Consider the following 14,104-nt stretch of genomic DNA (forward strand, 5'->3'; position numbering starts at 1 on the left):
TGCAAATGGGTAAAAACACTCATATCACTGTCGGGACGTCCTGCTTCTTACATCAAGCAAACCTATTTGTTAGCAGTGGGAGTTGTAGTCTTTCAGAATTTTTTTTTCTTGTATTGTGACAACCACCCAGTAGGATTACATCGAACTCTTTACTGTGCATATTTTTCTCCCGGATCAACCAATCCTGTGTCACGAAGGCGTATGGTTTTATGGTGTCCTCCAATGGGCAGTTGTATGTTTGAAGAGAGGCGGGATTATTCTGGACGTCAATCACTCTCAGAAGGCGGAGGATCACAGAAAGAGCTAGGTTAGAGCAGCTACTCAACAAGGCAAACAGCAGCTCCGAGCGAAAACCACTTTTACCAGTCCGCATCCAACATCCACCGGGATTCAACGGACGTTAAAGCCTGTAATTCTTTCTACATAAATGTTCCTATGGATTACTAATACACTATCGTCGAAGAGCAGACGCGTTCCTCAGCTTGACAGCAAAGGTAAGTGTTGCTTTTATTCGTCAAAGCGGTCGCTATTTTGAACATTTTACTGGCATGCTTCCCTGCTGATACTAAGCCAACCGTGACTGTAGCTAACTTGTTAACTAATGGAGTGTTGTACTTTCGTAGGGGGCGGTTTGAGGGGGAAATGAATGAGAGAAAGGACAACTTGATGATAAAGTTGTGTTGTTGTGAGCACAAATTAGGCTGATGAACGCAGTAAAAGGTTATGCTCCTTCGAGGTTGAATAGTTTTTCAGTGTTTCTGGACGTGGCTAATCGTAGCGTTGTGTTGCTGCCGAGCGGAGGAATCCTCTGGGAGGCTTCAGTCGAGCAGCGCCTGTCACGGACGTTGGGAAGTGATATTACTCGAAACAATCCGGGGGCACTCGTTGAAGGTGGGTTTTTTTTGTGTGTGTGCGTGTGTGTATTTGACATGGCTGCGGGACGCGAATCGTCGACTAGCGACTCAACGGCGTAGTTTAACAGGTAAACTGCACTGTCAGGAGGTTCTTTTGTGCCATCGGTGTCGCTAGCTTCTCACGACCGACTTGTCCCGGTGTAGGCTGGAGCAGATGGGCTGCCTCGTTGCATCGAGGAACCCCGATCTGATGCGATCCCGTTTCGGAAGGGGAGAAGTCCCACTGTTGTGTGCGTGATAAACAATGTGTGTGTGGGAGGGGGGGGGGGGGGGGGGGGAAAGGGAGTCAATCAGTAATCGGGTTTAAACGGACATGTTTCTGGACTAGCTGCGCTGTCGGCGGCGGTCAGTCATTCTCTCGTTGAACTGTCTGGGGCGGATGATCTCGTATCCTCCGCGATCATTCCCGAGCCATAGAAATGCGGGGCTGCTGCCGACCTTGGCTCTTGTCTCAACAATAAAACGTCGGAAGAACCGAAGATGTGAGTCTTCTTCTTTTTTTTCTTTTTTGTTGTATTTTTGTTTTTCCTCGGGCTTGACCTTGCTGCAAACCGCTCCGTCGAATTGTTTCTTTGTCAGCTCAATCAAAAAACAGTCAGCGAAATGTCGGAGCTGTCGATAAAGAAAACATTTTCAGAGCGAATAAAGTGAGTTTTCAAACGCCTCTCACTTTGTTTAACTCAACGCTGTCGCTGTGTTGCGGTTTAACGACGTGACATGTTGATATAAAGGTTTTGTGACTGTGTTTCACGGAGTTATTATCGCTCAATTTTTTTTTCTTTTTGCTGTCGTGTGTACTCTGCAGAGAGCCAAGCAGCGAGACAAGAGAGAGGGAGAGAGCGAAAATGAACAGTTAAAAAAAAAGACAAAAGAGATTTGTGTCGGAGGGGAAGGGTAAGGGGGGGGAGGAAATATGTTTAAGCATTTGCTAGCTGAAAATTACGTGTACAGTCCCAGCAATTTTCAGCGCTGGTTGTTCCTCCTTTCTGTCCGACTGTCAGCTACAGAAATGGCGTCATCCCTCTGCTGTACTGTTGGTAGAGTCAGTGCGGTGCAGACGGTGGAGGCAGAGCACCGCGAGGCTCTCAGCGAGTATTAAACGACCACATTATCCGCGTTATCTGTGCCGAGCGACGGAAGGCAGGGAAGACTTCCATGTTGCACAGCGAGTAGTTACTTTGTGTCCTTCGGAGCAAGGCGGCCGAGTCTGACTGACTCGACTGGCAACAGTACACCAGGCATTACATAAACGGCTTTAAGCACTCTGCGAACGAGAGAGTGATCAGCCTGCCACGGCTTTACTTTCTGAATGTGACTCGAATACCCAAGCGCACACACTCACACACCCATCCCTGGTGCTCCCGCAACAGATCAGTGGCTAAATCAGGATGTTAAATAATAATAGAGATGAAAAAAAAAAAAAAACAGCAAATGAGGCGGTTTTGTATTTTTTTTTCGTGCACCACTGTAGCAAAAGAAGTGATGTCATCATAACATAACCGTGTCTTGTTGTGCTAGACTGAAGTTGGCTACCCTCTGTAATGCATAATCTCCATCCTCCCTTTTGCAGCCTCGGATTCCTCACACTGGTCACCTAGAGGACTCGTAGAGAGATGAAGGTATGTTCATTCATTTTTCATGCATTTGGGGCGTTAGAATAGCAAAGCACAGTTTCTTTTTGCAGCTAAATGAAATGTGCTTTTTCTCCCTGCTTTTGCTCAGTGGATGGATGCAGGTGTAAAGCATTCATAAACTCGACTAGCCTTTTTAAATAAAAATGTGATGATTAATATGCTTAAAATAATTTTTTTTTGCGTTTTAAGTTCTGCTGCATGGTGTGGATGTAATTGAAAATTGTATAAATGTGAAAAGCATTTGAGAAGTGACATTGTTTACCCAGCTTTTATTCTGTTTGAAGATGCATCCCAGCTGCCATTCACTGGGGAATATTCCTTCTTCTTCTTTAAGTGTTGCTGTGCCTTTAGTTCTTTGTATCTGATATTTTCATTTGTTATGGGGGCCACAGCATTCCTGACAAATTTCTGTGTTTTTATTCGCCACTCGCAGCTCACAGGAGAGCAAATCGCAAGCATGCTGATACGTTTTGTGATTGAGGTGATGGCGATGAGGCACAGATCAGATTTTTTTTCCCAGGCAAATACTGATTTGAGGTCAGAATTGCTATTTTCCCCAAGGACTGTAGCACGGAAAATACGACAATGTGCTGCAAGTGTTTTGAAAATGAAAGACTTGCAAGATTATCCCCATGTTTCAAAGCATATTTCTCTAATCTTTATCTCATTCTTATTAAACTTCCAACAGTGGCAAATGAGACTGCATGTTGATGGATGACACATTGAACAAAAAGTGGTTGTTCCTGATTTTGATTAGTTTAATCAATAGAAAAAGTATTTTTCAGAATGATGAGAGAAAATTCTGTGGTTCTGATCTCTGGTTGGTTGATTGGTGCGTCTGGTAGTGAAGCAGCTGTGATGATGATCTGCAGCGTGGCACTTTGCCCTCACTGTTCTTTCTCTTCATTATCATCCGCCACCAACTAACAGACAGGTGAAAAGGGAACCACAGAGTGTTACTTGATAAACAAAATATTTTGAAACAGAGAAATCTCACTCTACTCTCCATATTAAATGGGGAAGTTAATTTGATATGATACAAAACTTTAACTGTCTGTTCCCAGACTGACCTGCATTCAGATTTGTAGCACTGACTTGAGTGACAGTATGTGTGACAGCTATGACAGATGGTTTGTGTCATAGATGTGTGTTGAAAAGCTTTTCACCGTCATGGAAATGACGAAATGCTTAAACTAATGCTCGATTGACACTCAAACTAGCTATGCTGCTTCATTTTCTACAGCAATGTTTAAATAGAGATGTTATCTCCATTTATTCAATATTTATCTTTTTTTTTTTATTGCTGAATATAGTCGTTTCCACTTTTCTCTCTGAGTTTTCTGGCTGTATTGATGCCAGAGGAGGAGCCAGCTTTTCAGTGCTGCTCTGTCTGATGTTTGTTTAGGACTTATTGTCACTCTGCCTTATGATTCCCAGCCTTTTTATATCTGCTGTGCACTCTTATTTCACTTTAACAACTGTTTCAAATTCATTGGACGCTTGTTTAAATTTTAAGATCTGGCTTTTACATTATTAGCTATCAAGTTAATGCTATACAGATCAGGAATAATGACTAATATGAGCTTGGGCGTGAAATTAAAGCAACACTTTGAAAGTCATTGTTTAGTATAGTTTTGTGCAAGTTGTACATTTTTGCCTATAAGTAAAGCACTTTTTTTTACAGTGATTACTCCCTTTAACTTGTACTAATGTCATTACATTACAACTACATAGTTCAGTATAATTTAATAAGATTATATTGGATACAGAGTTGTTGTGAGGCTGCAAAAGATTCAAACTTGGCTATGGGTACACCTTGCAACATTTCAACAAACCTAAACATTAAGTCAGCGCTAAAGGGAATGGTTTGTTTCAAAGCATTCCCAGGTGTTGGAATGGTCCAAAAATATTTGGAAGAAGGTGTTCTTTTCAGATGAGATCATTTTGGTATATATGCTAATCAAAGATGGGCAGAGATGTGATGGAAAAATGTATGAAGCGAAGTGCAAGAATAAAACTTTTTAAGAACTGCTTAAGACTGCTGTCCAGATTCCAGCACAACAAAGACACTAAACATACAAACAGAGATACAATATTTATGTTGGAATGATCTAGTCAAAGTTTAGACTTAAAGCTAACTGATAATCTTTGATGTGTTTAAATGTTAATTTAAACAAAACAAATATTTGTGGCCACAAAACATTTAGTGTATTTGGTTATATGGAAAAGGAACCGTTTTTGTCTCATTCACTTATATTAGATTTTGTAATTTATCTGATTCATTTGTAACTGGTTGTTTCATTACATGTAATGTTTAACTTGTGCAAGTTGGTGAAAAATGTCATGTGATAGCTGTCATTTAATTAATGTGGATTTGACATAAAACTCAAAGTAGGATTTAATGTATTGATCCTCATGGATGAAAAATTGATACTTTCTGAGGAGAAGATATTGATAAATATCATAGAATCAAGAAAATTACACAGTCCTAATGTCCAATTTGAGGTTGACTGAGGTTGAGCAATTTCAACGTCAATGTGTAAAGTTGATTGAAACATACTTCAAAATTCAGTTCAAAAATTATTTTTATTTATTTGGATCATTTGTAACTCATGTCCTCCAATTATCTTCAAAAAGTTGCAATGAATTTTCAGTAGCAGTCAGTCTCAGAACAAATCTGACGCTGTGTAATAGTGTCTTCTGTAACATTTTCAAAATAAACAAATATGACAGGCTAACAGCACACTTTACAGGCAGCAGAGATGATATGCCACTGTAACATGTTCTGGATGACTCGATCAGTTGTTAACAAGCTCTGCTAATCCACCTCATTTGCTTTTGTTGCTCCTCTTTAATCTCTGTCTGGCCGTATGATTAGAAACCTGGAAAGAGATGGTTTGAACTTCCTCCTTTTCTCTCTGCTCTTTGGTCCTGCTCTGCACCCAGGAAGCCTCCTTTTTTAACACCTCAGGTTTGGGGTCGTAGTTAAAGTATTTGTTGAGCTTTTGAGATGCTAATCAGCTACTCCTGGTTGTAGCAATGAAATCACATTGTTGCCAAGGTTACGCATCATAACAACTGTCTGAAAGTGAACAAAAATAGAGCAAAAATCCTTCCAGCTGCACAGCATCCAAAACCAAAGGAAATATGTAATGCTTAAACACAACACAATGCAAAAGAAAAAAATAAATCTGCAGAAAGAACAACACAGAACAACTCTAACAACTGCAATCTTATTAAACTATGGTTGTACAAGTTAATTTAGTATAACTTAACACAAATGCATGCCACTTGTTTCAGATTTTCATTTATATATAAAAAGAAAATCTTCTCTCTTTCACTATTAAAAAGCACTGAGGTTTGTGGTTGTGAAGTGACAAATTGTAAAAAAACAAAGCAAGAATCCCCTGAAGGAATAGGAATATTTTTACAAGGCAGTATAATCACATTTCTTTATGATGTGGGTGAAACATTTTTAGTGGAGTTACTCATGCTTTAGCTGCAAGAGCGATAGTTAACAGCATGTGGTGCTGCGGTAATATGCAACATAATCATGCAGTTGAAGAGGGCCTCAGCAGGTCAGATGCATTAGTCTCCTTAACGTTCTCTTCTGGTAAAAAAAAACGTCTCTGATAGATGTATACAAAGCACTTTTTAAGTGTGTAAATATACATTTGGATCTACGCAGTAAAGTATAGCGTTTAAAATCCACACTTAGAAACGTGAAGAAAATGTTTCAAGTGTCTATAACATAAATGTTGCATAGTTTCTTTTCAACACAGTTGCAATATTGTTCACTTCAATAGTCATGCATCTTGGAGTTATGTACTCCAGATTTCTTTTATTTTTCGTTGAATGTTTGGAAATTAAAAAGTGATTGCTTGGCTGGAAAAGCAACTTGGAAATGGACAAAAATAATAGTCCTTCATTTATCCCGGAGAAGGGAAAATCATCATTGATGTTTTCTTTACCCTAAATGTTTGCAACAAGTGCCAAACTAAAGGCATTTAAGTTATTATTTTCCCCACCGAGTTTAGAGCTGCCATGGCATTGCCAAGGTAACTCCCGCTGAAGCGTCCGTCACTGGAGCTGTGGTCATTCTGCTTCGCACAAAGACGTGATTCACAGCAGGATTATTGTATGTGTGAGCCTGGCTGGTGAGGGAGCTTAATTCTTTCCTGCATGGCCCTTACATGTTCCTTTGTTCAGTCTACAAGGCTGTTTGCTGGGGAACAATGCAGTGGATTAGACACTATTGCTTAGTGCTCTAGCAATGTACTGTTCCTAAATGTTATGTTTAAAACATGCAGATCTTGAGCATAAATAAAATTAATGCATTGCAGCTACTCAAGCGAAAGTAAATGGGTGATGTAATAGTTTTAAGTTTAACTTAAGTTACATTAAAACTTAAGCTGCTTCTTTCTCTTCAACCTGAGGGCTGTAGGACAAGGCAGGATTATAGATTTAGTAAGGTAACTTTCAAACTGAACGGTGAGTTTGCTGTTTCACAAAGCTGATAACTAAATCTACTCAGAAGCTTCAGTGGAGAGATAACTCACGTAAAGAGCTTTAATGAAACGATAAAAAAGATATGGATACATGATCAGAGGTTTGTCTCACCTCTCATTCTCTCAGAACATTGACTTTTCGGGAAAGAAACCCTCATTGATGTCCGATCCAAAGGGAATCCTGCAAATATATATAGAACACAATTACTCAAAATCTTACTATGATACTTTTGAGTTCCTCTTGACTCCTGATTAGTTTTCTTTATTAAGATGAAGATACAAACAAACCAAACTTTTCTTTGGCTTATACCAGTTTCTGAGTTTTTCTGAGCTCTCATATGCTGCTATTAAACTTTACTCCATGTTTTCAACAAAAAAATGTTGAAAACATGGAGCATTAAAGCAAAAATTAGCTTTGAAGGCCAACTGAAAGTGAAGCAATTGCATAATTATACTTTTTTATGTATAAAAGCAAATTTTCAAATTGTCTCAATGAAAAAATGTTTTTTTAACTAAACTCAAAACTAAATGCAACAAAGAACCTTTTGATCTGTTTACCAACAGAAAACTGAAGCAGTTAATGAACAGAAAATATATATTTGATCATATCAAAACTTTCTTTGTTTGTTGTTATTTGGGCATGCGGAGCGTCATACTTGCAAAAAAAAAAGTAAACCACCAAATTATAACCATGCATAAAAACTCACAACAAATCTCCAGCATAACATTGTGTAACATTTTAACTACTCTTTGAGGGTTTAAATCACAGATTCGTAGGCAGGATATTAAGCTGAAGATCATTTTAAAGATGTTGACATATTTTTATTATTAAAAATAAAAATAAAAAATTAATCAGTGGGCATTTTACCCGTCAAGATTTTTAATCCAGCAGTGCTCTCTGGGATTTTCTGAAGTTTAGAAATGTATCTGCAGCCATCAGTATGTTTTTTTTTAATTTTTTTATTTTATTTACTTTCCTTAGTGCTGATTGGTTGTGTCCCCCAAAGAGTGGAAATAAGCATCAGTGCAGATGTTAGTTTACGCCTAAAACAATTTCTACTGTTCATATTAATTCACATAGCTACATTAGGTACTTGAACTATAAAAATTAAAAATGGAATTGAAACAGTGAAAGCTTTGAAGCATTCAGGCCAACCCTGAAGGAATCCCTGGAGCCAATGGCAGGAGTCTGTCACTTATGAGTGCGGCCTCAGCTGCACCACACCATCTGTATTCCATTTAATAGTGTTCAGGAAGCATCTTTTTTGCTAACCTTTACAATAAGAGGCCAGTTGTCATTCACACTGTCCAAGAACATAACTATAGGCTCTAGCGTATATTCAGCTGTGGAGACGGTCGTTAAATTTTTCATGACTTGATAGTTTTTATTGAGCAGCAACTGATCTCACTCTGCAGCTGCAAGTGTGACCTTGACAAGCTTTGGTGTGTTTCTTTAAGCAGCTTCCCTCCTTAAATAATCCTGAGAAGACATTAGGTCACTTGTAATCAACAATTAAAACACTACAATTAAAGTCATTATTCTGACTTTAAAAGTAGCAAAAGCTAAGAAAATGTCTTGTAAGGAGTGCATATTGGTTTCTTTCCATGTCAGCCTCCGGTGTTTTTTGTCACTTCAATGCCAAGTCCCATTAGTATATTTAATCAAACACATGTACCTGGAGTGTCTTCCACATCAGTAGCATTAGATGAACGTCTTGATGGCTCCTCATTGAGTCCTTGCACATAGCAGCTGAAGTAGTACTCAAGGCCGGTAAATGACGCTGCTGTTAATATTCCTGACAGAATTGTAGCAAAGAAGAGAAAAGTTTTTTTATACCTCTCAACCTCTCATCGATAAAGGAGTTTTCCTTCCTTGAGCTTAGTCATCCTGAATTGCTGTTTTTCTTTGTCTTTGAGGAGGACTCATTGTCAATTAGCACTAGTAGATGGAGTGAAACTAAAAATGTTTCGTTTCAGACAGCTGGAGGCTTAAAAGTAGTCCTTGCAATCTGTGCAATGAATGGAATTTTCTTTCATAGTTTTACTGAATGTGGGGAGGCAGGGCAGAACTAGAAACAAACTGTCCTCTGTTATTGTTGGCATACAGGAGCATGACAAATGTAACTCGGGTCTCAGAAGACAGGCTGTTATTTCTCCTCATTGTTGAGCTGTGTAAGTTTGGCTACGCAGCTGTCAGGATAACCCAAGCTGCCCTCAATGACTAGGAAGTAAAAATGATAAACAGCATTTAAGAGAAATGATCAGAGTCAAAAATGTTGCTGTGAATATTTTTGTTGCAGCTCTGACTGGCAGAAGAGCTGCTCTGCTAGTGAAGCTGGTTGATAGGTTGCGTGAAACTGAAAACTGTTGTTCTTCAGACCCATCGTCTCCAAGCGGTCATGACAGGTTGTTCTGAAAAAGAGGCTAAAGTTCACCAATATTTTTTCCTACCTGTTTTACTTAAAAAGCAGTTACTAGATATGTACCGGTCAGAAATTTGTGTCTGATTTCCTAGCTCCAACTTTTGCAAAACCTTGACATGACCAATTCTGATTTCACTTTGACGACTGTAATTCATTTTAAGCATTTTTGCCCCAGTCTTTCTGCCTTCAGTGGCCATGAATGATTCACTGAACAGCAGAGGTGACGTCACACTGTGTGTGTTTGAACAGTTGCTATAAAACTTTTCTTTACTATTTCATAATGAAGACAAAGTGACTGGAATAAATATTTATAAACTTCCCTTTGTTAGCACAATTAGCCTGAATTGCTATCAGTCAACGTGTATTCCCTAAGAAATATATAGTAGACCCCAGTCTGTCACGGTAGAGTTTTTGTAAAGCCACCTATTCATAGATTTTTGTGTTCATAAAGCATTTGTAAAATATTCTAAAGAAAACGCTTTGGAAGTTGAAAACATAATTTCAATGTATTTATCACGCTATTAGCTGGCACTAATCCAGCAGCCAATCCAGCAATGCCAACAAGGAAAACTGTGAATGTTATCTTCTGAGATACTGCTACGACAGTTTGCACTGTTTGCATTAATGCATATTAAAGTATACTTGGTGTTTTTACTATTAGAATAGACAGTTATTCCTGATTTCCTGTACCTTATTGCCGTCCAAAATGTTGGACGGCAAAACAACAAAAACTACAAAACAGTAGAAGAGTGAAATCTCATGAGAGCCTGAATGAACAGATGGCATGCCTCCATTGCAGTTTCCTTCCAAATAGCTTCATTTTAAACTATTAATTGATACTAAAATAGCTAACTTTGAGTCTTTTTCTTTAAAAAGGAACTTTAACTTTAAATAATCTAAACTCTTGTACAACTTGCTGGATGTTAAGTTGGGTGTGTGTGCATGCTCACCAATTGGGGCTGATCAAGTCGAGAATAGTATGATTCTGTTGACCGCAAGACTTCTCTGCACATCTGTTTTTTACTATGTTTCTGTAGCTGTTTGTTGCTGATGTTTCCATTAAAAAATGCATTGCAAAGCTCGCCAGTCGTGCATGTCGTACTTACATTATTTTGAATTTATGGGGAGAAAATGGCAAAAACAGTATTATAGCAAAATGCATTGTGCGTGGGTGATAATAAAGCACTTTCTCTGGCATGAGATATGCACTGCATTTATTAGATTGATGAAGTCATTAATATTACATTTCATTTGTGTCAGGACTCGAGTGCAGAATTGTTTTTGTTGGTTTCTACAACAAGATAAATTATGTAAAGTTCTGCTTTTTGAGTCGACTAAACATCCTTGAAATTCCTTTTATAGGAAGATGGATTGCAATATCTACCACACACTGCTTTGTTGGAGGCATGACACCTGTTTTTTTATGAACCTCTCAATTCTGGTTAATTGGCTGGCATTCACTACAACTTCTGGCTGATTTATAAAACTTTATTTGAAAAAATGAATTCAATAAAATCTTTCACTAAGCTGGGAAGACCTCACTTGTTTATCTTCCAATTATTAGTTAATAGAAAGAGGTGTTACTTCTCACATTTGCAGACAAGCTGTAAATTTGAGTGAATCAGTGTTTTCACTACAGAGTACATACAGTACGATATTTTATATGTCAGCTTGTTCTTAATTGTTACCCATTAATGACAAAAATTGCAGCAGAATTTCAAACTCCAACATAAGCTCAAAGTACTGAGTGCCTGATAAGGCAACCGTTCATCTGATTTGTTATTTTTCCTGTCTAACTTTTTTGTTTTATACTTGTAAAGTCAGTAGAGGTTTCAAGTGGTAAAAAAGCCACATTTCTTAACTTCTATCTCGGCCCTACAGGTTAAAAAGCCCCAACTACCTCTTGTTTGGGTTGTAAAGCTGATGTTCGATATATTTTTTTTTTCCACCTCCGAACAACTGAAGGTGGCGAAAGCTTAATAAAAAGGAAATTCATACCTAATCTCTGAGTTTGGATGAGTATTCAAAATCACCTTTTCTTTCTGTGCTTTGTAAATGTCTCTCAGCTGGGATTTTTAAATGCATATATCTATAAATCCTACAATTTTTGCTCTCTGTTTGGCGGTGGAAGTGTGTCTGGTTAAAAATGTGAAGAGGGAAGGGGGGCAAGAAATAGCTGAAATTCTTGTTGAAGGTTGCTGAAGAGTGATGACATTTAATTTGGGAGACCAAACGCCCCCATTAACGCATAATGTAATCTCTACCCAAGACAAAAGCAGTGATAAGTTCTACAGCTTGAATGTGAGCACATCAAGTAAAGATTTATAAAGTGTGGAGGAGGTCAGGAGAGTTGCCTGAGAGTAGTTTGGTGCCGTAACAAACCGGCACGTTATGGATACATTTAGAGATGTATTGTGTTTTGCAGTCTGTTTTTGATTCACAGACTGCAAATAAGTTGAAGTAGTTGCCAGTTATCATGGATTAATGTTTTGAGAGAGTAGCTATTGATTTGACAAGCTCTGCACACATCAGCAGATATTTTCTGCAGTGAGAGAAAACATTTAAAAATAAAAACGACCCCAGAAGAAGCCATTTCTTCTGGAATAGACTTGTTGTTCATAAACTGAACCTTTGCCTGTGCTATATGTCCACTGCTTAGACAAAGTTGGGAACTGGCCACAATTCAAAATAAATATTTTTTTAGTGAGATCAAACTAACATCTAATTTATGTATAGTTTTGTCACTGTCTGCATGAAAAGATGCCAGTATCACTGCTAACACATCTGGTTGAATTATGGAGTCAGAGAGATTGCTAGGATGTTGATCAAAAACAAAAGTACTTCCTTGTATTACTTGTTGCTTCATGTTATGCATGTGTAATTATGGTCATAATGCTTATCATTGGACAAAAAAGCAGTGGTGGTGTTGCTTCATTCTTTAAGCTATATCTGGCTTAAAGAGTACCCAAAGTTTGAAGTTTGAAGTGTGGGGGATTGTGTGTCAACATCTGGTTAGTTTGCTGGTTTTCTGGCCATGAAGATCCTCCTTGACACCAAGGCGCCTGTAATCTTTTTCTACATCATGGAGATTTTATTATGGTGTCCATTTAAAACACAGGAACCTATGTCTTGACATAGAAATAAAATAAAAAACAACTTTCCAAGTTCCTCAAGCCTTTTATCCTCTTTGAATTGTTTAAAATACTAAAAATTAGAATTAATACGCAACATATCAATTTCCGTTGTCCTTTCTGTTGTCCTTCCTCTGCATCTATTTGCGTCTCACTAGACTGGTTTTCTTTTACCTGTGGCACATAAATATATGGCCTTGCCCCCCTTCAGATCACCAGGCAAATCCATAATATTTCATAATAGTTTTTTACTATGAGACTCTTCCTTGTTGTTTTGCTTGTCGGAAGTAAAGGAAAACTGTGCTTGTTTTCTGGCCTTCAATTGATGTTAAGGTTTCTATGTATCAGTTCAGTTTGTTCAATAAGAAATAGGGCATCCAAAACATGATTTATACTTCAGCATGAAAAGTGCAAATACATCAAACTTGTGCTATAAGATCCTACTAAATATAGCAGCAAAGCAGTCATTTGTGATTGCGGTGTTGCACACACTCGTTTTGGAATCCTGGTTGCGATTCTTTCATTTGTATGTATTCAGAATCATAATCTATGGTTAAATACACTCCGTATGTCTCCCATTTAATTTATTTTAACTGTTACTTGTTTATAGCAAAAAGATCCCGACCTGCAAGCAGTTTCCACATGTGAGCTGATTATCTCCCTAAATTCGTATATCCACCATGCAATTATGCATCGCAGAGGCAACATCTGGTGTAAGTGATTAGTCACTTCTAATTGCTCTTTGTGCTGCTAATCACTGGTGTAGTTTGTAGCTGCAGTTTCATGATATGAACAGTTATCTGCAGGCTCTCAAAGTATTCTGTTTGGTTCTCGTTAAGTGTGGACAATGAAAGAACAATCTTCGTCTTATTAGCAGCTTGTAATATAGAAATGCACTGAGAACAGCTTGTCTACAGCGAGGGCTTTAATTTCAGCTTGTAGTGAATAAGACACGACTACTGTTGAGGATTTTATGGATATCCTATTAAATGTCTTTTTTTCCCTATTGATTATAATAATCCATTTAATCACATATTAACTTTTCTAACAATAAAAAAAAAAAAGTTCATACCTTGTTATAATGCTGGATCAATGAAGTTTCCACAAAGATAAAACTGGCTGAGAAGAAGTAAAAGGTGTGTCCTGTACACCACCTTCTAAAGAGAAGAACCTCTGACCTGCATTAACACAAAATGTAAATTGATACTTTGATCTAATCTTCTTTTAACCAAAAAAAAAAAAATCAAAACTTTTTTTGATAGCTGCAAATCAAAGCTGATGTATTGTTAATGTTATAATAGTGGTGTTCTACCATTTGTTTCCAGTTTTCCTTTTTTCTTTTTCAGAAATAAATCAAGAACTTGGCTTGAAACTTTTTAGGTCTTGAAGGTGCAGATTATGCTCCCATTTTTCTCTTCTGCTCTTTATTAAATACAGAACATCCAGTGAGTCTGACTACTGACTCAGGTTGAAGTTATCCTTTTTATTTTGGCT

The 14,104-nt window shown here is 37.8% G+C and overlaps 1 protein-coding gene across 5 annotated transcripts in view; it reads left to right on the forward strand.

Moving 5' to 3' along the window:
• The first annotated feature begins 150 nt into the window (after positions 1-150).
• arid4b (AT-rich interaction domain 4B) overlaps positions 151-14,104 on the forward strand; it is a 48,685-nt gene continuing 34,731 nt past the window's right edge. For 2 of the 5 annotated variants that reach the window (XM_055029406.1, XM_055029407.1), the window contains exons 1-2: positions 152-494; positions 2,485-2,533. In XM_055029406.1, coding sequence (XP_054885381.1) covers positions 2,528-2,533 — 6 coding nt within the window. In that variant the 5' untranslated portion in view covers positions 152-494; positions 2,485-2,527. Of the gene's footprint in view, positions 495-868; positions 892-1,222; positions 1,397-2,484; positions 2,534-14,104 lie in introns of those variants that run through there. The other 3 variants (XM_055029402.1, XM_055029405.1, XM_055029404.1) reach the window with 3 other exon arrangements.

The sequence above is a fragment of the Poeciliopsis prolifica genome, unplaced genomic scaffold, assembly GCF_027474105.1.
Source record: "Poeciliopsis prolifica strain line A6 unplaced genomic scaffold, Auburn_PproV2 SCAFFOLD005, whole genome shotgun sequence".
Taxonomy (NCBI): Eukaryota; Metazoa; Chordata; class Actinopteri; order Cyprinodontiformes; family Poeciliidae; genus Poeciliopsis; species Poeciliopsis prolifica.